This window comes from Bradysia coprophila (genome assembly GCF_014529535.1).
Source record: "Bradysia coprophila strain Holo2 chromosome X unlocalized genomic scaffold, BU_Bcop_v1 contig_132, whole genome shotgun sequence".
Classification (NCBI taxonomy): Eukaryota; Metazoa; Arthropoda; class Insecta; order Diptera; family Sciaridae; genus Bradysia; species Bradysia coprophila.
Genome location: NW_023503297.1, coordinates 335,756 through 360,089, shown reverse-complemented (window position 1 = coordinate 360,089; position 24,334 = coordinate 335,756). Strand labels below are relative to the sequence as shown.

Here is a 24,334-nt window from a genome sequence, read left to right as displayed (position 1 = left end):
TCGTCCGGGGTTATTTTGTCCGAACGCCCCTCGAATATTGTCGATGTCCTAGAATATTGTCGGTGTCCTCAAATATTGTTGATGTCCTCGAATATTGTCGATGTCCTAGAATATTGTCGGTGTCCTCGAATATTATCGATGTCATCGAATATTGTCGATGTCATCGAATATTATCGATGGCATGGAATATTGTCAATGTCCTAGAATATTGTCGATGTCCTCGAATATAGTCGAGAGACACTCTAATATAGTCGAGATATACTTGAATAAAGTCGAGATATTCTCTAATATAGGCGATATACTCGATTATAGTCGATGTCATATAATATAGTGGATGTCCTCGAATATAGTCGACGTCCTCGCAAATAGTCGATGTATTCGAATATTATCGATGTCCAAGAATATTGTCGATGTCCTCAAATATAGCCGGCATCCTCGAATATAGTCGATGTCATCGAATATAGTTGATGTTCTCGAAATATAGTCGATGTCAGCGAATATAGTCGATGTTCTCGAATAGACGATGTTTTCGAATATAGTCGATGTTCTCGAATGTAGTCGATACGTACTCGAAAATATACTCGATACTCAGTATACTCGAATATGGTCGGAGATATATATTAGATCTGTGAAAGAGTTATGTACACTAGTGGTCGGAGTAAATAACATAAAAAGATTCTAAAATTTTTGTTTTCTTATAATACGACTAGTCATAGATATTCGGTGATTGGTACACTGACCCTACGCCATATATTCTGCTAGCGGGTGTTATTCACAATTTGTTTTTAAAATATGTGTTTCGTAGTTATTTTGTCCGGGGTTATTTTGTCCGGGGTTATTTTGTCCGAAAGTTATTTTGTCCGAACGCCATGTCTTCATGTGGTGCTTAGCCCACAATTTGCGGACAAAAAGTTCAATTTTTCGATTTGATTTGTACAGTCAGAGGCAGTGGTAATTTCAGATGAATTTGCTTCAGCTGATCCACACATCAAAACTTATACGTCTTTACCATTACTAGATTACCACGCTCGTGTGTTTAGCAGCTTCAATCGTATCAACATCTGAAGCAAATTCACGCTCAAAATTCACTGCCTCTGACTGTAATGCGTTCCTGAAAATATGTCTAGTTCAAGAAACGGTTGCTTCCTTACCTGCATACAGTTTTCGGCAAGTACGGATACGGATAATTGGGTGAATACACCAAACCACTGGATTCTTTTTTCGATAAAATTTTTTGATCGCATTCAGAACCTCGTATATGCATTCCATTGTTTTCACCTAAATAGAAACACACAATTCAGTCTCGACCCTTTTGCCATTTTATACAAATGGAAATACTCTGTTTACTCACGTATAAAATCTAACTTAACAAAACCCTCACTAAATTCATAAATTCCTTTGAAGCCACGATTCTGTGTGTGCGCTGTCCTTTGCAACGTAAAGAAATGTACTAAAAGGCTTGATTCACTTGAATAGAGTACGAGATTCCTTTGTTGACCGCAATATGTGCCGATTAGTGCGGATGTATTGTCCGGACCATCATATACTTTAACAAAATCAAATGGGCAACTGGAAATAGTGAAGGGAAAAAAAAACATTTTTTTTTTGTTTCATTTTGTCATTTGGTACAGAGGTCGCAATTATTACGTAAACAGCTGCAATTGAAGTCAGCTCAGGTTAAATGATTTCAAAAATGAACATCCAAAGATATATATTTGCTGCATATCACAACAAACGACAGCCATATTCTGTGCAGATGTTAAGAATCACAGGAAATGGATTTCATTTTAAACAAGAGACCGATAATTCGATGCAAATCCGTTTGAAAAGAATTCGAAATTAACATTCATCTCGGAAAATTCGTTCAACTTATCCCATCCAGTGAATTTCTACTTGAATAGCATTGCAACGTCAAGAGCCTGTTAACTGTTATCTGTTCAGAAGCGACAAACAAACAGCAACAAAATGGGAATATTGATTTCTTTCAGTTGAATGAATTTTTGAACCTTCTTATTACATTACAGTCAGCTGGCAAGTTTTCTTATCATTAAAATTTTTGATTATATTAAATTGACTTTACGATGGAACGGCAAAATGAAGAGAGCTCCTTAATGAAAGGAGTTTCAATTTCATAACATTAGATCTGCTACAGTGACTTAACGTTCACGTTATAATACCAGGCGCTTATTATCGATATATCCATCCAATTAATTTTAAGTTAAAACGCAAAACTAAAAACCATTCCACTGTAATGTTTTCGTCGTTTACAGAATTAATTGAGAGGATTTTTCATTTTTTTTTGTTGAAAATAATATTCGAACTCTCGGAGATTTTATTTAGGTTACGGGTTATATACGTATCGTATATATACACCACACTGCATCAATTTGAATAATGTCTTCTTTGATGGAAATTTAATATTTGAACGTACAGTGAAATTTTGTTAATTATTTCAATAAACTTAGATGAAATGTTGTTTCGGCTAAATTCGCCGAAAATATTGTTGCATAAATTTTCCGGATTATGAAACAGTCTGCACAAAATGTTGACATGCATTAGTTAGCAATGAAATTTAAATAATTTTCTTCATAAAAATTGTATCGAAGGAACAAGGTTTTCGAAAAAGTTTCTTGTTTTACGACGTGATAAAAATGATATTAAAATGGAAACATTTTTGGAAAATTCAGAAAAATATAGAAAAGAGTGGAACGTGGGAATGCAAAACCGGACGTGTTTTTCTTCAATACAGGTATTCGGTATTGGTAGTTTCAATACCGGTATTTTCGGTATTTTAATATAAAAACAAGCTATCAGGCACTTTCAGCAACTCGGTTTTATGTCACGCTGATTTTGAAGGTTTTCGACGAAACTTGGTTGGTACATTTGCACGGTTCTTATGTGCCCAAATATTGAAAAAACTGAAAGCGTAACGTAAACGTAAACGTAACGTAACGTAAACGTAACGTAAACGCCACGTAAACGTAACGTAAACGCCACGTAAACGTAACGTAAACGTAACGTAAACGTAACGTAAACGTAACGTAAACGTAACGTAAACGTAACGTAAACGTAACGTAAACGTAACGTAAACGTAACGTAAACGTAACGTAAACGTAACGTAAACGTAAACGTAACGTAAACGTAACGTAAACGTAACGTAAACGTAACGTAAACGTAACGTAAACGTAACGTAAAATATATGTGGTGTGCAGGTCTGTCATTGAACTGAAATACCAGTTTAAAGGAACTAAGCAACAAATGTGTTTCCCAAAAACTCTGGTATACAATTAATGTTATTCGACATTGACGCTGGTATTGCATTCCCTATACGAGACACACCAAAAAACGCGTGCTACAAATACTTACTGTGGTCCACCAAAAAATAAATCGAAATCTCGAAACTCCAGCCGAACCCGTTGATTTGATTCTCCAATGAACTGATATGTGCAAGACATATCTTTCGGATAGGCACCTGGGTACGTTGGTGAAATAAAAACGTCGGATTTATTTTTATGTGGTGTAATTGTAAATGAACACGCTGATCCAGTGACTGGTGTACCAATTTCGAATAGTGCTGAAATTGCAATGAAAAATATTTTTTTGTCGTATTTGATAGTGGTGATCGGTGGCAAAAAAAAACGGCATTTTATTTACAAGCATTGACAAATTGATACCGGCCACCGAACAAATCTGTAGATGTTTCATTTTTGCCGGTGAAAAACGATAATGCTACAGCTCTGTATAACGATATTCGACGACGTGGTGGTATGGGTCCACAATAGCGTCCTCCAAATGGTGAATTAATTAGGTCAGCTGGGTCCGATGACTGTACTTCAGCATAAATGTCCATATATTCAGCACCACAGCTGTTAATTATTTTTTATGTTTTGTTAATAAATTTCTTTCTTCTCCTCTCATTCGAAAATAAATTGTTAAGTGAATGTCTATTTCATTTCCATTGTATGAATCTGTATTATTATTCCTCTCATAAAGGGCAAATATCTATTCTGTACGTAATAGCATATTGAATATGCTCACACTCCATATACGGGGCAGAGGGAGGGGATGTGGAAAATGTATTATAATTTGCATTGTATTTAAAGAGGAGACATATAGATGAATGGATAGATAGATAGATGTAGGGATAGACGATTATGTTGAAGTAAATATTCATCAGCTCTATGATGTGATGTTATTCACATTAAATTTTAACAAAAAGAGCAGCGAAAAAAAGCTTTTTTAATTAATCAAAACTTTTTTTTTCTTCCTTCTCTCTGTTCTTAATTGGATGCCACATTACAAAAGGATTTAGTTGAAAATGTTTGAGGGAAAAAAAAGTTTTTGCGGTGGATTAAGATTTGTTAGTCTGTGTGCTCTGTTTGTAAGTTCCTAAATTTAATTTGTTTTGTTGGAAATTATTGTGCTCGCTATAAGCTTAGTGCTTTGTGGATACTTAAAATCGTTTCATGAACAACTAATTTTTCTTTTATATTTCCACTCTCTGTTGCAAACTTCGTCCACAAATTAGTTTTTAATTCCGATCTTTAAACTTTTTAGTTCTCAAATCATTTACACATGCGATACGAAGCTACTTAATAGATCATTGTACAAAGCAATTCGAAGAACTCATTCCGGAGTCCAGTATAACATTCGTGACCCTTATATTGCCAATCAATATCTTTATGAATAACACATTTTTGTAGAGGTCAAAACAGCAGATTTTTCTCAGAATTTGAAACTCCATAACTCCCAGCATCCTTACATGTAATTTATGTTAATGTAAACTATATGTAAGAGTAACATAAGTTTCGCATCTAACTATTCGCTATCATTTTCTGAATTAATAGTTAAAAAGTTTTGGTATGGAAGCACGGGAGCATATTAACACATTGTTCTAAATAACAATCGACACATTAAAATCCACGAATGAGACTTCGACAACTTTATCGGGAATTGTTCACAACATGTCTCACGTTTTAATCCTTACAAATGTTTTATTCCTTGAAAGCCGACCGTTCTTGAGCATATTAGTGTGTTTTGTCTCTTCAAAGTACCTGTCTGAACGATCCTGCGCAGATTAAAATTAGGATTAAAATTTTAGGTCCGTGTGGGATTACTTTTGATTTGTTAGCGACGGTAAGGGATTGAAGAACATGATTCAAGGGGGATTATTTTTTAACTGTAACAACGGTTCGAAATAAACGTCTGACGGTGTGACGATTTTCGGCTGAATCTTTAAAAAGATGTTAAAACAACTCCACCAAAATATTGTAAAAGATTTAGATAAATCGCTTTTAATGTTAGTAAAATTCACTTATAGCAATTGGCGAGGGGTTGCACACTTTTGGGCAAAACTTCCCATTTGTTAGGAAAACAACCATTTGAGCTCGTAGGCCTATAAATGAAAATAGATGACTACATAGACTTTTAGAGTTAGACAAATCCTTAGCATAGTTTCGTTTAGTGTATATTATGACACATACACTGCATAATATAAATATGTGGGAATAACGTCACAATTGAACTCATTTTTTTATACCAATTCGTACATCAACTAATTTGTAACGCCTCGATGATGAATTAGTCTGTCATCGCATTCCATTTAGCAAGAAATATCAACTTCGAACGGTATGAATGGTGGTACGATTTGTCATACTTTTTTTGACATTAAATTTGACAAAATACACGAAATTTCTTATGAACATTTACAGGGAGAAAAAAAAACATTTTTCTTTCGATGAGTTTATTTTGAAAACAAAATTGATCTCCATACTAACGACGAGGTTTGTAGAGTCATACACTTATAAAATACGTATCACTTTGTTCGGGCTACAAACCGCGAAATTGACTAAAATCAACCGTCCACAACAGATGCGTATACAACTTTTCATGTAAGGGGTCGAAAACCCGAGCTGAACACACCTGAACATCAGTTTTATATTGTACCTTTGTCAGTCAAAAATCCTTGGAAAATCCTTCAAAATTTTAAGAAAGAAAGTTCCCAATTCTTTAAAAAACGGAAGAAAATCCTTAAAAATTGAAAAAAAAGTCCTTTGAAAATCCATCCAGAATCTTGGAAAATGGTTGGAAAATCCTCACAGTACTGTTTTTTTGAAAATCATTGTCAATGAAATTTACAAATATCGGCCCCTCGATTGTGGTCGTTCAAACTATGTTAATTTTGCCAATAAAATCGATTAGAGTGGACGCAATGTCTTTCTAAATTAATTTTAATTCTATTTTGCTATTAAATTTTTGTTTTAATACAACTCTGTCCTAAAATCAAACTTTTCCGTTAATTAAATTCCTCTTTTTTTCACGGTACATACGAGAACGAAAAGTACCTCGTTTAAAATACAATTCAATCAACCCAATAAAAATAATTGAGCTTATAGACACATCAATAATAAATAAATTTTGTGTTCTATTTCGGCTTTCTTGATATTATAAAATCTCGTTTCCACTCGAATATTTTTGAGTTTAAATATCCATTTTAGCTTTGACGAACGAATGCTTTCTTGTGTGTATGGATGTGTGTGTATAAAATCAGGAAATTTTTCAAATAAAACGAGAAAATTTAATTTAAAAAATAAATATTTATTGGTAAGGTTTTATATAGTATGTGAAGACTGGAAGATAGGAATTTTTTTTATAGTACGTATATGTATGTGTGTGTTGGGAGTGTAACGAACGAAAGAAAAACGAAAACCCAGAAAAAGTTTTTCGCAAATTTATTTATTGAACTTGAAAATGGTTTGAATTTTATGAACATCAGAGAACGTAAAATGAAGATAAAAAAACTTAATGTGCTTAATGACAGCTGGGTGCGTAATATTATTTTTTATTATGTTGTACAGATTTAACTGACAAGTAAGATAGAGTTCAGCAACGTATAAAATTGAAACAAATAAAAACAATGGAAACGTTTACCTCAAACAGAATAAAGATTTCGTGACCATCATTTCTAAACAACTGAAATTTTCTTTACAAATTTGTCGATTGAAAAAACAATCAGCTGATAATTTCACGGATTGACACAAGGGACTGGACTATTGGTGTTGGTTGTGAAAAATTTAATAATTTCGGTTTCAACAAAGCATCGATTCATATAAAAACATTCGTCAAAACCGAAATTATGAAAAATTCATGCTGGTCAATCATGTAAACAGACAACAATATTGTCGTTTGGTGTGATGTTAGTCGCAAAAGAGATGTATTGAACATAAATTCGATCAATTATTTTACTTTTTAACGATTGCATTTTCGGAATATTGAGCCAATTATCGTATCATTTAATTACCAATTCAATTCAATTCAATTGCCAATTGCCAATGACATTTAAGCCGAACTGCGAAAAGTTAGCTGCTAAGCTTAGAACGAGAAATAATCTATTACGCAAATTAGCGGGGATCACATGGGGTGCACAGACGTACTTAGAACGACGACACTAGCATTGGTCTATTCGTATCGATGTTGCACTTAATGAAGCGCTCAGAATAGTAACGGGCACAGTAATGGCTTAATGTATTGGCCAACATCGAGCGTGGCTCGGTCCTTCTATAAGGAGGACGAAGGCGTTCGTTAAAGAGTGGGAAAAGCAACAAAGGGCGACGAGTTTGCCAATCCATGTAGACCTTCTTGACCTGCCAGATCGACGATTATTGTCTAGAAAGCCGCCATGGATAGCAATAAACGATATCCGCCTACCGTTTCAACCGGGCGGGGAATGGAAAGCGTCTTGGAACAACGGTAATGTGAGTCTCTTGAAGTAATTGTAAAAAGTAGTTGTAAAAAAAACTGAGTCTGGCAACACTGCAGGCAAGGCTAGATTGAAGGCTAGATACGTTTTTTTTTGCAACTGCTGTTGCCACTATTTCAGCTTTTTAGCAAAAATCCTGAAGTAGTTGTAAAAGAAGTTGAAAAAGGGTGGCTTTGTGACTACTTTTCCAACTATAGCTGGTTTCGCCACTACTTTTCCAACTACTTTTTATGGCAAAAGCTGGTCTCAATATTAGCCGATATTTTTGCCGCTATTTTTCCAACTACTTTTACAACTACTTTTGCATCTACTTTTCCAACTACTTTTGCAACTACTTTTCCAACTACTTTTTGTGGCAAAAGCAGCTCTCAATATTTGCCGATATTTTTGCCGCTATTTTTCCAACTACTTTTGCAACTACTTTTGCTAAAGTGGTTGCAGAAGTAGTTGCAAAAATTTAAGAACCGATTTTGTAACAGTAGTTGTAAAGTAGTTGTTCTCAAAATTTGTTTTCAGTTTTTGCTATGCGCCGCAGGCCGTGAAAATAAAAGCCCACAAAAAAAGCGGGGTCGAGGGGCGGCAGCCCCCGCAGTGGGGGGTCAAGGGGGGTACGACCCCCCATTGCGGGGTATAAGGGGCAGAGCCCCTAGCGGGGTTTGGGGCAGAGCCCCAATTATGTAAGGCTGCCTGCAGGGCGATTAAAAACTCACCGTAGGTGAATAAAAAAAGCGGGGGTCCAGGGGGCGGCAGCCCCTTGGTATATAAAAATAATTTGTTGTTGTCACATAAACACACTTCAGCCAAAGTAGTCGCAAAACTTTGAAAACTACTTTTGCCTCTACTTCGGCCAAAGTGGTTGCAAAAGTTTGAGAACTGCTTTTACCTCTACATCAGCCAAAGTAGTTGCAAAACAATTTTTTTGCCACTACTTTGGCAACTACTTCAGCTTTTTAGCCCATATCTTGAAGTAGTGGCAAAATGATTGGCAAAACGTATCTAGCCTACAATCTAGCATTGACTGCAGTGTTGCCAGACTAAGTTTTTTTTTGCAACTACTTTTACAACTACTTCAGCGGGGTGGTAATGTGAGGCATGTGGCACGTGACTGTGGCGCACCGGACCAAACTATGGATCACATAGTGAACGACTGCCCGATCAGGAAGTTTTTAGATGGCCTAGAGGGGCTAAGCCGTTTGGATGAGGGAGCGGTTGAATGGCTGTTGAATCTTGGCCCTAATGTTTGAACATTTGACGATTCTTTTTGATGATTTAGTTTATTACAACCTGTGATATGTTGTTGTGATATGTCAATTCAACAATAGACACCGACAGTGTTCTTTTGCATTTTCGTCAACTAATCGTTTTGCGCGAAAACAGAAGTTACATTCCCACACAAAACCGTATAATAAGCATTATCTCGAGCATTATTCACCTTCCACAAAACTCTTCAGTCGTTTAATACTCCGTATAAAGATACCACGGTATGCAATATAGTATATGCAATGTACAATGAATAACTAAAGTTCCATTTTAAACTGAAGAACCAATGAGGTACATACCTGATATTTCAAAGTTAAAATTGAAGGGCAGAAGAAGTGTGAAAAATGGGATAGTAAGAGTTTGGCAACAACTCTTATACATTATTTCATTACAAAAATTACACAATGAAATGAAATAGATCTGAAAAAGAAGTCTACTTACGCTGGTATCTCCCCAACAGCCGATCCACTTTAAAATGTATAAAAGAATAAATTAGTAAATTTCACAAGCACGAATTATACCAACTGCATCAAGTACCAAATTCGTTTAGTTTTTTTTTTTTTTAATATAAAGACAATGTGCTAGCATTCAATTGTGTCTTTTTGATTCAACCAAACGTGTCACTTGCAAACAATCAGTTTATACTCACTCAGGTGGAGATCCTCTCAAGTTAAATGATGTAAACTGCACTTCTACACGTTGCCCAGGGCCTGCTAGGAATATATAAAGGCATTGTCTTGAATGATTCGTTGGATTTTGTAATAATGGTGCGGTAAATGTTCCATTTTGTGGCCCACCAATTCGAGACACAAACGTTTGATCGCATTCTAGAAAGATGTAAAACACAAACGTGTTATTTTATGATGAACTATCGGTTTCACATAAATGGACATACAGTACATTTATACGACATTAATGAGTATCCTGTAAAATATAAAAAGTCCGAACGAAAGATGAATTTAAATTTGGTTTTGTTGAGCAAATGACTTCACCGCCTCAATTGAGACGAATGATGATTTTTAAGGTATTGACTGTAATGAATGGAATATAGCAATTGATGAGTAACTTAGGATTTGGATTAAGTACATGTCAGAAAAATTGAAGAGAACGAATAACATTTCATGCGATACTTGAGATGCTGCGATCTCCCAACTTAGTAGTTACGACTTTGCTTAGACATTTTCATTTTGTCCAAACAAGGACGTAATTATTATTGCTCTTGAAGTCCTTCGGAAATGAAATTTTTCGTAATTGTCATCAGGATGAATCATTTTCGTGGGATGCTAAAATTTTATTGTTTTGACGGCATCGGGGAATCTGGCACACGGTACAAAAAGAACGCACTCTTGAACTACGTGAAAGGTGAACTCACACGCGCAAATGTAATGCTGCAACTGCTTTTTAGCCCTGACATCGACTCCTGTTACAAAATATTGGTATCAAAAAATCGTGTGTGCGTTTTACGTAGTTGAAAAATGCATTGTTTTAGCACCGTGTGCCAGATTACCCCACGCCGTTCTTTAACTCGTTAATTTCTTGGTAAATGAAAATTACCGCAAATATCATCAGTCATCCATTCTCATGAGATTTGTTGAGATGCATGAATTGTGTAGACAACAAGATTGTATCAAAAATGGAAAAGGGAAGCATGCAAATCAGCTAATCGTCAATATTCTTAAAACGATGACCGTCGGTGGTTCAAACTATTTCCATTTATGATATGTTAGATAACAGCGATGGCAATAAGACTGTAAGATGTTTGCTTTATTAAACTTTCAATTCTATTGTAGCCTACAGCTTCATAAGTTTTGAAATTTACTCCCAATTTTCTTGAAAGTTTAGCCGATCTAACGGATTGTTGCCTACATTAAATTGAATCTTCTCTAAAAATCAACAATGCCGAATTAGTATAATGTACGCGGAACTTTCTGTCCTTAGTGATTCGAGATGTAATTCAGTTTGCTTGCAATGCAAACCTTGCAAAAACAACTACAGTCAGAGGCAGTGAAATTACAGCATGAATTTGCTTCAGCTGTTTTTCAAATGATCCACACATACAATCAAAGCTATTTATACTTGTTTGTTTATAAGGTTTCGCCTGCTAGATGTACAGGCGTGGTAGTGGTAAAACCATATAAAGACGTTCTAACAGTTTTGATTGTGTGTGCGGATCGGCTGAAAAAAATATGAAGCAAATTCATGCTGAAAGTTCAATGCCCTCTGACTGTATTATCAGTAGTAATTTAACACTATAGGATTTAGCCAATAAATGAAATGAAAATTTTATTGCTGTTCTATGAATAGTATTCCTTGCAATCGAAGACAAAAAAAAACCCAGAACACGAATCGCATTAAGATTAGCATCGTACTGAAGTAGTATCAAACTTTGTGAACAAACATTTTGTAATTCAACATCTATGAGATGATAAGAGTGATCGACTTATGTATGGCGAAAATATGAAAACAGTACATAAATGAAAAAAATATTAGCTACTGTACTATAAGTCTTACACTGAACTTGTAACCGCATTCTCTGACTAAAACTTTATTTCAGTCACTACTTCCAGAATTTGGAATGACAATATAATTTAGCTGAGCATTTCGTTTGTAACCATGCAAATTTCTTACGTTCTTCAATTTAAATTTTCTTTTGGGTAAAACAACAGCAACAACAACTTTTCTAATATTTACTAAAAGCTAATTAACCAATGAATTTCTACAAAGAAGCTGTATAACGGCCTAGTTACTGACCAAAAAAAAAAAATCAACGCATCAACCGCATCTATAGCTTCCGTTACGCATAATAAATAAACTACAAAAACAACATCAAGTATCTTGTACTTCTTAAACATCATACTTGGTGCCTTTGTTGGCCTCGGCAGAGGCTCCAAATATGCAACAACTGGAATCCATGGTTGGGGTTCTGGATGAGGACCCCTTACTACAGAAGCGTCGATATCGGACGCCACTGCCGAGACAAAGAGAAAATGAAAAATGAATTTCATAAAATTGTTTTTTTTCTTTTTCTAAATTAAATTCTATTTTATCAATGCAATGATCGCTTTACTGTCTATAATGGTAAACAAGATAAAAGCGTTTCCGATTGACTATGTTGAGGGCGTCCGGTAAAAACACATTAAGACCAACAATATCTATTATAACTGAAAATTCAAATGCATCACACGGTATCATCAAAATAAGAATTAAAAAAAAAAACTTTGAACGGGAATTTTTGTATTTTATAATGTTTTTGCAATGTACAATCTCTATTATTGAAAATTATTATTCAACTCTCTACCGAAGTGTTGCTTTTATTGTATTTCTGTGAGATTTAAAAGTTTCTTGATTTTCTACGTTGTCTGCATAAACGGCAATTTTAGACGTAGATCTGAAGGTCTACAAGTTAAAAATAAATATTATGCACGTATGACAAAGCGGTCGAGGCTTGCCGAGACGGCTTGTCATACGTGCATATTCTTTTTTTATCGCATAAGCGAAAACGAGACAACAAGATATGCGAATGACACTTTGACAATTTACAGAAGTGTAATGTTTGTTTATATATCCTAGGTGAATAATTTTTTCGGGGAATCACACCGCGTATGCGATAAAAATATTTTTACATAATTCTTGTTTCCCTAGGGTTGAAAACGGTGGAAAGTTGAAAGTGACTGAAAATTGAAAATGGCTGGGTTCTAAACCCCGTTCAAGATAATGCCAATTTTTGTGTTGAAAATTTTTGTGCTTGCACAAATTATTTGTGCTGTCACAAAATTTTTGAAATTCGTTCAGTTTTTCGTTGCAACACAAATATTTGTGCCATCACGAATATTAAGGCTGACCACAATTTTTTTTAGTTCGGTTCAGTTTCATCCAATATCTTACAAAATTTTCTAGTTGTGCATGTATTTCGAATTTTGTAACTTTCTTATTTCAGAGGGGTCGGAAAGTTGATTTACGAATAATCCGACGACTTTCATGTCACTTACAGGAAAGTCACTTAAAGCAGCTAAATCTGCACTCGAACCGTAAATAATCATGATGATCTCTGATGTTATCTCCTTTTCTCAACTTATTTATTTGTTTTATGTCCAGAACCCATTTTTTATCTTTCTATGGCAAACCGAACACCTACCTAATACAATTTATTGAGGGGCGAATTCAGTTGCCGTCTATAATTTGGTCCTGTAAATTTAAATTGAGTTGAGATATTGGATGAAACTGAACCGAACTAAAAAAATTGTGATCAGCCTAAATATTCGTGATGGCACAAATATTTGTGTTACAACGAAAAACTGAACGAATCTCAAAAATTTTGTGATAGCACAAATAATTTGTGCCAGCACAAAAATTTTCAACACAAAAATTGTCACTATCTTAAACGGGTTGGAACGAGGTCCTTTTTTTCTGTATAACCTACCGTTCGTCCAAATGGTTTTTCTATCCATCAACTTTGCTAAAATAGATAATAAATGTCTATATCTAGCCTTACATTCGGTATGGTTTGGAAACGTGAAAATCGGTTACTATACTTGCGCTACGAGTGTTAGATTTATATCAATCGCCACTATTTCGAAACAAAAAGTGCACTTTAATCAGTTTTATTCATTTCCAACAAGATATTGTATACTTATCGACTGTACACGATGTTCAAATTAAGACAAATGGCCAACTTATTACGACCTATATATTTATTTAAGAATGTCTCGAGGCTATAAACATAAATACCATTACGTTATATCGTGTTTAAGTGTATGTAATAAAATGAATGCTATTGTTTCTCAAGTATATATACTATATACTCTGGAAAAGGGTAGCTCGAGTTTGAGTTATAAAATGAGATATTTATTTCAGACAGAGAAGAAAATGAATCTGTAAAAAAAACCTCGACGGATTACATTCCAGGAAAAGTTTCAGAGAAATGAACCTACGATGTCGAAGTCAAAAATTATCCCCTCCCCCCACAAAAAATAAGAATACATGACCGGACAGGACACCCACTACGGTCACTTTCTTTTAATTGCGTTTAATGTCTATAAATAGCGATTCCTTTTCAACTCTAAACGTCAGAAACAGTCAGCGATTTGGTAATTGTTTTAGGATAAAAATCATTCATCGGTGACCGTCGTCCATAAAGAAGAAGTTTATTAAACTATTAGGATGAAATGTGACTGGGAAAGCGATGTTAAAATTAATTTGGGACATTCAATTTAACTCCTGCTTTTGGTGACATAAAATCCCACAAAACCTCGATGACATCCTTTTCGAACGCTCCCTTTTGTATTGATTTCGACTGGAATGAGCTGCACAAAAATTCGGTGTACGTTTTTGCAGTTATTTAAACTATGGAAATGAACACAAAATGAACCATCCACAAGATTTTTCAATTTCTACCCAATCCGGTCTACAATTTATGTAGAGTTTTTGATGTATAGTTTAGAACAATTAGAAGAAAACCCAAACCATAAATTCACTGTCTCTATTTTGTATAGATATTGTAGTACCTGTACTACGTGATATATATGAGCTTTATATCCATATATTTATACATTCACATATGTTTCAATATCTCGTCGTTTGCACACGGAACAAAAAATTATGTGGTTATATAATTTAGTCTAGTAGGTATATAACCAGCCATAAGCCTTTTCTTTGCGCATTGATTTTGATTGAGGATAAGATACCACATATTCTCATGTTTGATATAAAGTAAGGTCGACATTACCTCAGAGAGTATGTCAAGTGGGAACTGAAAAGTGGTCTTACCTACTGTTCATATATATACAAGAAACATCGCTGTGCCAATATCATCATATAATATGCTGTCGACTGTGTAATATTGTTGTTTTTTTTTCCGTAAAATTTGAAGAAAACCAGAAGGAAAAAGAAAATCATAAATATGGAAAGGATAGTTGAGGATTGTCGACTACAATATTGGCATGTGTGGAAGAGACTGCATATTTGATTATAACTTGAGTGTTTTTTTTTCTATTTTCAATTACTTGAAGAATATAATTGAAGATTGCGTATGAACAAATTGTTAAATTGGAGTGAATTTCTAACCCTATCCTTGGACTTAACGAAATTACGCCCATCCACATACTACAATAGATGGAAACTTTCAATTAGATATTGTTTGATACACCGAAATGTTCAGACTGAAAATTCAATTATTCAAGAATTTTCCTGGGTCGATGAAAGCTTTGAAGTTCGTTTAGGAGATATATGGGTAAATAGAAGTGAATACTTTGTGATTCGATTACGTTATAGAAAAAAAACGACAACAAAAGTTTGCGACTGTGGACGAGACTGTGGAACAAATCTTAACTTTGACTTTCAATAGATTAAATGGTCTCTTAACAAGCAGACGCAGTACATAAATATATTATTAAAACATTTACAGACGGAATCCAAATACGATGAATTTGTGTACATCTGTCTCTAGCCTGCATTTAGGCGTGATTATCAACTAAAAGCACCTAACTTTCCTCAAAGAGTATTTGGAACCACTAGCATCAGATCGAAGCGAAAATTCATCCGAATTATAAATTTTTCAGAAGAGCTTCATAAGTTATAATGAGTAAACGACCTATAATTTGTATACACCATTGCAGCCATCAAATAAATCTATAATAATTTAACCTTTTTTTAACAGATCTACTCCAGACGAATGATCCTATACCAATATTCAGACTAGAAAAATGAATATGAAATTTAATATGAATTCGATGACCTCTCCCGTGATGAACGACATTTCGTTTCAAAATTTCATTTCGTTTATCTCAGATCCTAGAAGTAGCGTCAAAATTCAGATGAATCCAGAATGCTCTGGATTTCGATCTATTTTGGTTACTGTTGGAGTTACAATTTGATTGTTCATCTAAGTCGGCTTTTTAAAAGAATTTGTTTTGTATAACCATCTCAGCAACTCACTTACATTAAATAATTCTTCAGTTACTCCCGACATAGGTTGCTTCACACTAATATGAACTTGAAAATATACGCTAATTCGGTGCTCAAGCGAGAAAAAAAACGTTTCCTCTTCACAGTTGCGGTTAAAATGTGACCTTTTTTTACATGCATTACACATCGCAGAGGCAACGAACTCTCAATAAATTAACCCAATTTTTCTGACTGAAAATGAGCCGTTCATATTTCAGCATGGCGTAACTTTTTATCACTTTATACCCTCATCTGTCCATTTAGCGTTTAATTGTTAAAAATTAATTACTTTTTCGGCGGATTCGTTCAAGTGTATAAACGGATTAAAAATGAAATGTAATTAATTGTTCTGATTGAACCGCAAAAACTGAACCTGCCAGAAACATATTTGACTATTTATTGTTCGTGGAATGAAAAATATGTTTTTTTTTTAAACTGACTACTTGTAATGTCCGAAAAGAGAGAGAGAGTTATTTATGATTATCATTTTTAACAACACTGTACGAAGCTTAAATTTAATTTAGTGGATTGTGAATTCGTTCATGATTTTTTTTTTATTTTTTTTTTCTTTAAAGCGGTAACTGTACGCAGGCTGTAAAGAATGTCGAAATAGAGAGGATGAACTGTTAGTAAACGTTTCTTTTTTCGTTGTTACTATTTCGACAAGAGGGTGTCTATTATTATGGCTATTAATTCTCTAGAATGATATATGCACAAATCGATATTTATCAACAAATGACACAGAATAGTGGTTAATTATAACAGAAATTATTTCTGAGTACGCTACACTGAAAGGTCTTTAATTTTTTCTAGGTGAGGTCATTTTTCAGATCAAATTATGGACCTAGACGGCAAGGTTTTAGAAGTCAAAAGCGGTGAGTCACCGCCGGTGATATTAAAATTTTATTGTTACCCCACAATCGGCTTAAAACAGTTAATTTTATGTATTACAACTTTTATATGGATAATTTCAACTGAATCGCTCAACTTTTAATGCCTCGACCATCAAGATTTGCGTCGTAGTTTTTCGTTTGGCCACAGACAAAAACGTTATAAGTTTGGTTACATGCCCATTGTTTTTTACTCTGTACAGAAAACGTCTTAAAGGAAAACGTTCTTGTTTTGTCTTAAATTTCGTTCAAAATTTCATGAATAAAGATCTAGGAATTTTTGGGAATCTTGGGAATTAATTTTCAAATGAGCAAATAATACGATGTGAAAAAGAAACGCAATTTTTTACCGTGAAAATAGCTAATAGATCAAACACCTTCTTAAAAAGTTCTGCGATGTCTATTCAATTGCTACGAACTTGTAGGGGGGGCTTCATTCAACGGCATGTCTTTAAATAATTTGTTTATTTTGAAGAATACCATCAATTTTGAAATTTATGTCGGATGTTGCATTTATTTATTGTTACACTTTAAATTTTATTTTATTTATTTTAAAATGTTTGAAACATGTCAGCAATAGTTTACGTTTTAAGAGGCCGTCATCTGCAAATGTTTAAAGTAAACAGAAAACATGCTCAAAAACTTTTATATTTTTATGTTGAACGATTAATAAAATAACGGATTATATGCATCCGACGTTGTATATCAGTCTTTGTTTTTTCTAGCTAACATTTTATTGTGCTGTAAATTATATGAGTGAGTTAAGAGAGTGGGTTGAGTGTTATTCAACAATAAATGTATTAAAATGTTTGCAGAATAAGATGATTTGCTTTCGACTTCTTATTTAAACTTGTTCTTCCAACAATGAACGAATAGAACATGATTTCTAATGAAAGAAGCTTCACATTTGAAGCTAGATTCTGAAAGAACTGGATAACCCACTTCTGACTTAATCATGAAGGCAGTGGCAGCAAAATTTTCTATTAGCTTCTCCATCGACTTAGAGGAGTTCGTTTTGTGTGCTAAGAATCCACTGAAATAATCAAATTAAGATTTACGGCAGACTTTATGTTCATTTCCACAATAAATGAATGAAATAAGTTCGAGTAAAACGCTCGTTGAATACAATTCACTCTCCCGATATTCTCACATACTTCAAACCGATTCTTATAGGAGAGAAATTCGAACTGGAAAATCTGTTTGAAAGTCCAGAAATCAGGTACAAGCATGACTCAGTGGTCGTTGCGAAGAGCGACGTTAAGTATCTTGTGCACAAAGATTTGGAATGTTGAATTTTTCAGCACTAGCCCAAATTTTCCTTATAAGACCATCCTCTGAGGTTTTTCAAGGATTTTCATATCGTTTTATAAGGATTTTTTTTCCTGATTTAAAATAGATTTTTTTTTTTTGATTTTCTTGATCTTCTTGAAGGATTTTCTATAAATTTAAGGATTTTGCTCGAGGTCTGGGGTTCAAAACCAGCGAAAAAATGACGATCCCACTGCTTGAAGGATTTTTATTTCGAGAAATACTTCGAATTACTACTTTTCAAGTAAACTGACCAAAACGGCGCGGAAAAAAAACAGAGTGGTAAAAAAGACCAGTGAGGAAAACTTACATTTCCACACTCAAATGAGTTACAAAATATGTCGCATTGTGACATTCGGTTACAGAAAATATCTATTTTGCTAACTAGTTAGTAAATGAGATGTTTTGCGCAATATGTGTGAGTATACGTAAAACCCCCAAACTTACTAACGTGTCAGAAGCTAGATTATATTTACAGCAGCGGGATCCTCATTTTTTACAAACGTCAATTTACGCACTAGTGTAACTTTTTAACTTTGTAAATGGCTTAGGTGGGCAGTCAATGTATATATATATGTCCATTATCGATATTTGAACTATTTCCATTAATTGAAATCAAATTTAAAAAATGATTTGCCATTGTACAGCTCATGTGACAAAAATGGATGAAGAAATCACTGCCAAAAGCGCATCTTAAAAGCCAACACAATCACTGCAACAGCATCGATTGCATTATTTTGTTGAAGTCGCACATCTATACCAGTTTTTTTTGGGTCAAACTTTACTTCAAATTGCTTTTGAAAATTATTATAGTGTTTCTAATCATAACTGTCAGCTTTCAATAACCTTAATTTTCAAGGTTTCATGTACTAAGAATGGAAAAAAAATCACTTGCAAGAAGCACAGAGAGAGAAAGAGAGAGTGACATGTAGCTACGGTTAAAAAATACTGCATTTCATATCATTTGACATTGTGTTTGTTTTCTGACCTAAAAAGCTTTACATGGAATATCAAAAGCGATGCTTTTTTCTTAACTTAAATAGTATCAAGGTAAGATTATATGCATGCAATGTTAAGGACTCAAAATCAAGAGATTTGCTGTTAAAAAGTGAATTGAACTTGACGTGCATGCATAATATATATATATAAAAAAGCATGGTTACATTTTATGATTACATTTTGGATTTGGAAATGAATTATTTTGCTATTTTTGAGGTTTTCGATTTGTGCCGTTTATGTATTGGAGGAGATGACGATTTATTTCTTGAGTTTATCTATGATTTTCCATCGATAATAAGTCTTTTAGTAACATTTATGAGAATCGAAAGTTAATGTGTCTGCAACCAATACGAAAAGCAAACTAAGAGGACGCGTTGCATGAAATAGACGAAGACAATTCGAAGATCTATTCGATCTAATATCTAATTCGAGCAGATTTCACAGATTATGACACTACATCAATCGAGACATCAATCTACCCAACAAAAATAAGACTCGAAACTTTTCCCAGAATTGATAAAAACGAAGAAGAAAACAGCAAAAGAGTTTATGTTCAAACGTGCCTGGATTCAGCGAAATAAAATGCATCAGTGAAATGTCTGCTCTAGTTGCCCATGCCCATCGTATCCTGCGCAACTCTTTGTGTAATATTTTGTATAAATCAAACGAGTCAAGCACACTCATCTCTCACAAATAACGTCCGCCTAATAACAAATTCTACAACACTACGCGGCATTTGAAATGCACGTGGCAAAACTCCTCTTACATTTCAAAATATTATTTGAAATCTAAGTGTATTTGAATGTAGAAACATAAAATACGAACATGAACGGACGAACAAACATTTTACGATTACACCATTGTGGCACAATGGCTTTCCCGGATAGCGCATCAATTAATCATTCCCCAAAAAATTAGCCAAGTCTTGCGTTAAAATGATATAAATTAGATTTGTCATTGTCAGTATCACGTAACATTTTGCGGTCTGATAAAGTGTCCGGCTGTATAAGTTTTGAATTTTAAAGGTATTCATTTCTGTTGTAGTAGGTATTTTAAAACGGTTCGTCCGCCAGCTAACGAAATCAACCAAAAATATCGTGTTTCATGCTTATTCTTTCTTCCGCACGGTCGTCGTAAGCGCAAAGTGTTATTGTAATCCAGGGCACTATTCAGACTATTTGAAGAAAAAAGTCCACGCAGCCGGGGGCGAAAATTGCCATAAAACTATTAGAATTGATAAGAATGGATTTGCAATACACAAAATGAACAGAAAACAATTCAAATTAACCCGACGCAACCGGATATAAGTTTTAAAAAAGTAATTTCCGAAATCCGACAAGTAGTAATTGAATCGAAAGTGCGAGTAGTAACGAGAGTGATGTTTTCAAACTTTTTTTTCGACTTGTTAAAAATTCCTTACAACCACTTAATAAAAATGTTGTGAAATTTTCGTTCGTTTTTTTTTTAGTAAGTAAGGAATTTTTATAAAGCGATTAACAAGTCGCCAAAAACTAGCAATTCTATTTGGTCAAGTAAAACGACAAAAAACTAATAACAACCAAAAATTGGTCCCTTTTCAGTTTGGCCATTCCTAAAATGATGGATGGAATAGAAACAACGGAAAATTACAGTGAACGACATCTCAAATGTCTCACTGTCATTTTTTTCAGAGAATGTCATTGTCAATTTGCAATGACACAATAAAATTCTCAGAAAAATTTGACAGTGAGACATTTGAGATGTCGTTCACTGTAGTCATTTATTTGTAAAGTGAAACTCCGGAAACGAACAACATTCAATAATTGTTTTTTTTTTTAAATGATAATAAACAAGATTTTTTACTTCCAAATAAATAACTAATTTTCGGTTGTTTTAATCCATCACTTGAGAAATGGTCAAATGGATAAATAGATGTTTTTGGTTGATTTTGATCGTTTTACTTGACCAAAAAAGAATTGAACAAGTTTTGGATGTTTTTTTCCATCCATTTTAGGAATGACCAAACACTAGGTCTTCTTCACTATTTCGAAACGACGTTAAGAAATGACTTAAAAATTTGATTAGTAAATAAATACAAGCTTACTATACGTAAAAATTTTAAATATCAAATAATATGGCTGCACAGTCCATACTGTAATAACAATGCTTCAAAACGAAAACGAATCATACCACAAGTAAAGTTAGCACATCAGTAGCATAGGTGTCAGTTAGTTTCTCAGGTTAAGCATCAATCGGCGCGATTAGTACTTAGGTGGGTGACCGCAAAAAACATGAAAGATGCCGAATTTTTTTTATTTTTTTTTATATTTACGTCAGAACATGAGATGTGTACCCATATTATAAAGCACACAGCTATATTATGTGTCTCAGGGCTATAAGAAGTAACGCTATAATATAAGTAGTACAGCCATGTATATCCGGCATACAGCCACATATATCCGGCATACAGCATTTTTCACTACAGTTTTTCCAATATGTGGCACACAGCCTCGGCCAAAATAAAGACCGTGCAAAGTCCACTTATGGGTACCACAGCTACATTATTTTTTTCCGTGTAGTAAAAAGTACGAGTAGCGAAATGAAGACTATTCGCACGAAGTCCCAATAGTCTTAATTTCACTGATTGAATACGCAAAGGTCCGGTTATATTTCGCATAGGGTTACAGATTCATTATGCATACATCTACAGTTCAACTAAGCCATTCATCAAGGCATTTGTGAACCAAAACAATTTCACTGTACTTCTTACGAGTTTTATTTGCAAGAGTCATCTAAAGGAAAATGCTACAGCAGAAATTGCGGTTTGTTTAGTACCAAAAAAACTGAACCGTTTCTAAAGATCTCGAAATATATTCGACGTACACTTCAACAATGTGTTCAAATAGATCTCAGAATTTATCAGCACACACAACCCGTATTACTTGATCCAATGGCATAATATTGTGTTGTAATGCCCAATATAAATTTTCCCATTACTTATTTTGATACATTTTGATGACAAGTGAGTTTCACACCCACTTAATCGAAATATCAATTTATAACAAATCTGTTTATGACATGTAACTGTTGTCTGAGTTGTCAACATTTCGTACCGAAAGAACGCTTCACAAAGAATGAATTTATATAATACACTTACTGCTATCGTACATGTTATACTACAGTCAGAAGATAATATTTAACCGAAGGGGGAATGAAGAAAACAAATAATGAGGCAAGGTCTATTGGTATTTGCAATCAATAAACAGTGAAAGTCAGTGAATTCGTCGTAGTTTTAATACCAATGAACCAATGACAATTTTCGGACATAAATTGTTTGTGTACTTTCCCCCTCACGTTTTACCGGATACAAGTGTTGGTAAAATATTAGATCCACTCCTCATACACTACTGTTTTATTATAAACACGTAATAATAGACATTCTTACCCCGTAATACGTTGTGAATTTGTAAGAAGACACAAATGACGACAGTGAATATATTCTTCTGAGTCGGATAAAAAAAGAGTACAGAAAGGATAATGTGAAATATAAACTGGAAAATTGTTACTATTACCCGCATGCGGGCTCTTCAATTTCCTAGAAGTTAACTGTGTTACAAAAATTATCATATTATTATATATATATATATATATATATATATATATATATATATGAAAAACGGCAGCTATCACGTGGGAGTAGATATGCCGTAACATGGGAGTAGAGTTTAGGGTTATGCAAAATTATATCCACAATTTTTTTCTTTTCTTTTTTTTTGGTTTTCACATAATTCATATACCTCGCACTGGATATACTATAGTATGTATACACACGGCAGAAATATTTTCCATTATTGATTTATTTTTTTTATGTTTTCTTGGACATTTACAGGTCCTCTAAAGGTTCTTAGATATCATCTTCAATCATTGTACTTTATCCTTTATTTATTATTATCTATACATCTTCTATGTATATACCGAGGGGCAAATCAAGCGATTACTTGGAGAAGAATTACGGCTGTCTTTCTCAACTCAATCGCAGTCTACCGTTAAAATGTCAAACATGTTTGTGCCTTTGGTAGAGAAAAACACTATGAATGTGGAGAAAGTAGGACATTTGCAATGATTTTCTCTATGAAAGGCACTAAAATGTTCGACATTTTAACGGTTGACTGCGATTGAGTTAAGAAAGAGAACCGGTAGAGAATGACAGCCGTAATTATTCTCCTGAGTTAACCGAACCCTCTGACAACTTTGAATAGCGATCAAATTAACGCAATTCACGCAAAAGTGATTCGAGTGACAGCTGTCAAATAGAGTACTATTTTATTTGAAAACATTTGCCAAATTTTTTACAGTGCCAACATTTGTATGATACACTTTCCAGTTTCAGCACTCTTATTTAGAGAATTACTTATACTTGAAGTTCGTTGATCAAATGCTTGTTTTAATTACCCCGTTGACTTTGATCCGTCAAATTTGTCAAAAGCTAGAATAATAAAAGAAAAATTAAATTTTGCTTCTTGCTCACTGATTTTTGAAAATCGTTGTAAGTGTTACTCTTTTATCGGTAGAAAGCCTATCGGTACGATTGAACTTCAGGAACGTTGATATTGGTAGTTTATTATTTCTTTATCGGTAAAGTATATTGGTAAATTATTGGAAAAAAAACGAGCAAATGAGTTGCAAATCATGTGGTTTGCCCCTCGGTCTATACCCGAAGCAGATTCTGCGGTACATATTTGTACTTCTCCTTCTAACAACCCGTGTTATATGTTCCGTTATACGTAAAGGTATGTTTATATTATGTCAGCACTACAGAACAAATTTTTATTTAAAATGTTAATGGAATTACTTCATCTACTTATTAGGATTGGAAAAGTTTTAACAAACTTTAGTTAGAAATATTTAAAGCGACCCGTTTCTCATATTTACGATAAATGCATCCGGATAATGCAATACGGATAATGGAAATTAAACTTTATTTTTCGATAATGCCGTAGGTTGATAATTAATGATATGTTGGAGTCTTTCAGACCAGCCACTGCTTTAGTAAAACTAGACTAAATTGTTAAAATTTAAAACGACAACCTCTTCAGTCTGTAAGAACTCATATAAGCTTCACTTGTAGTTCGTAACTATCTATCCATCTAAAAAAGTTTTAGACAGAAGGTTAGACGGCCCGATATAGAAACGTATT

General features: G+C 34.0%; 2 protein-coding genes across 13 annotated transcripts in view; both read right to left on the bottom strand.

Annotated features, from left to right (window-relative positions):
* LOC119067967 (cubilin) overlaps positions 1–24,334 on the bottom strand; it is a 107,415-nt gene that overhangs the window by 13,079 nt on the left and 70,002 nt on the right. For 10 of the 12 annotated variants that reach the window (XM_037171309.1, XM_037171308.1, XM_037171310.1 and 7 more), the window contains exons 5-11: positions 11,877–11,987; positions 9,669–9,846; positions 9,461–9,487; positions 3,655–3,866; positions 3,367–3,574; positions 1,352–1,569; positions 1,152–1,278 (exon numbers count right to left, since the gene is read on the bottom strand). In XM_037171309.1, coding sequence (XP_037027204.1) covers positions 1,152–1,278; positions 1,352–1,569; positions 3,367–3,574; positions 3,655–3,866; positions 9,461–9,487; positions 9,669–9,846; positions 11,877–11,987 — 1,081 coding nt within the window. The remainder of the gene's footprint in view (positions 1–1,151; positions 1,279–1,351; positions 1,570–3,366; positions 3,575–3,654; positions 3,867–9,460; positions 9,488–9,668; positions 9,847–11,876; positions 11,988–24,334) is intronic. The other 2 variants (XM_037171304.1, XM_037171311.1) reach the window with 1 other exon arrangement.
* Positions 9,728–24,334, bottom strand: part of LOC119067969 — a 28,763-nt gene continuing 14,156 nt past the window's right edge. The window contains exon 2 of the mRNA XM_037171312.1: positions 9,728–9,846. The gene's annotated coding sequence lies outside the window, so the exon portion shown is untranslated. The remainder of the gene's footprint in view (positions 9,847–24,334) is intronic.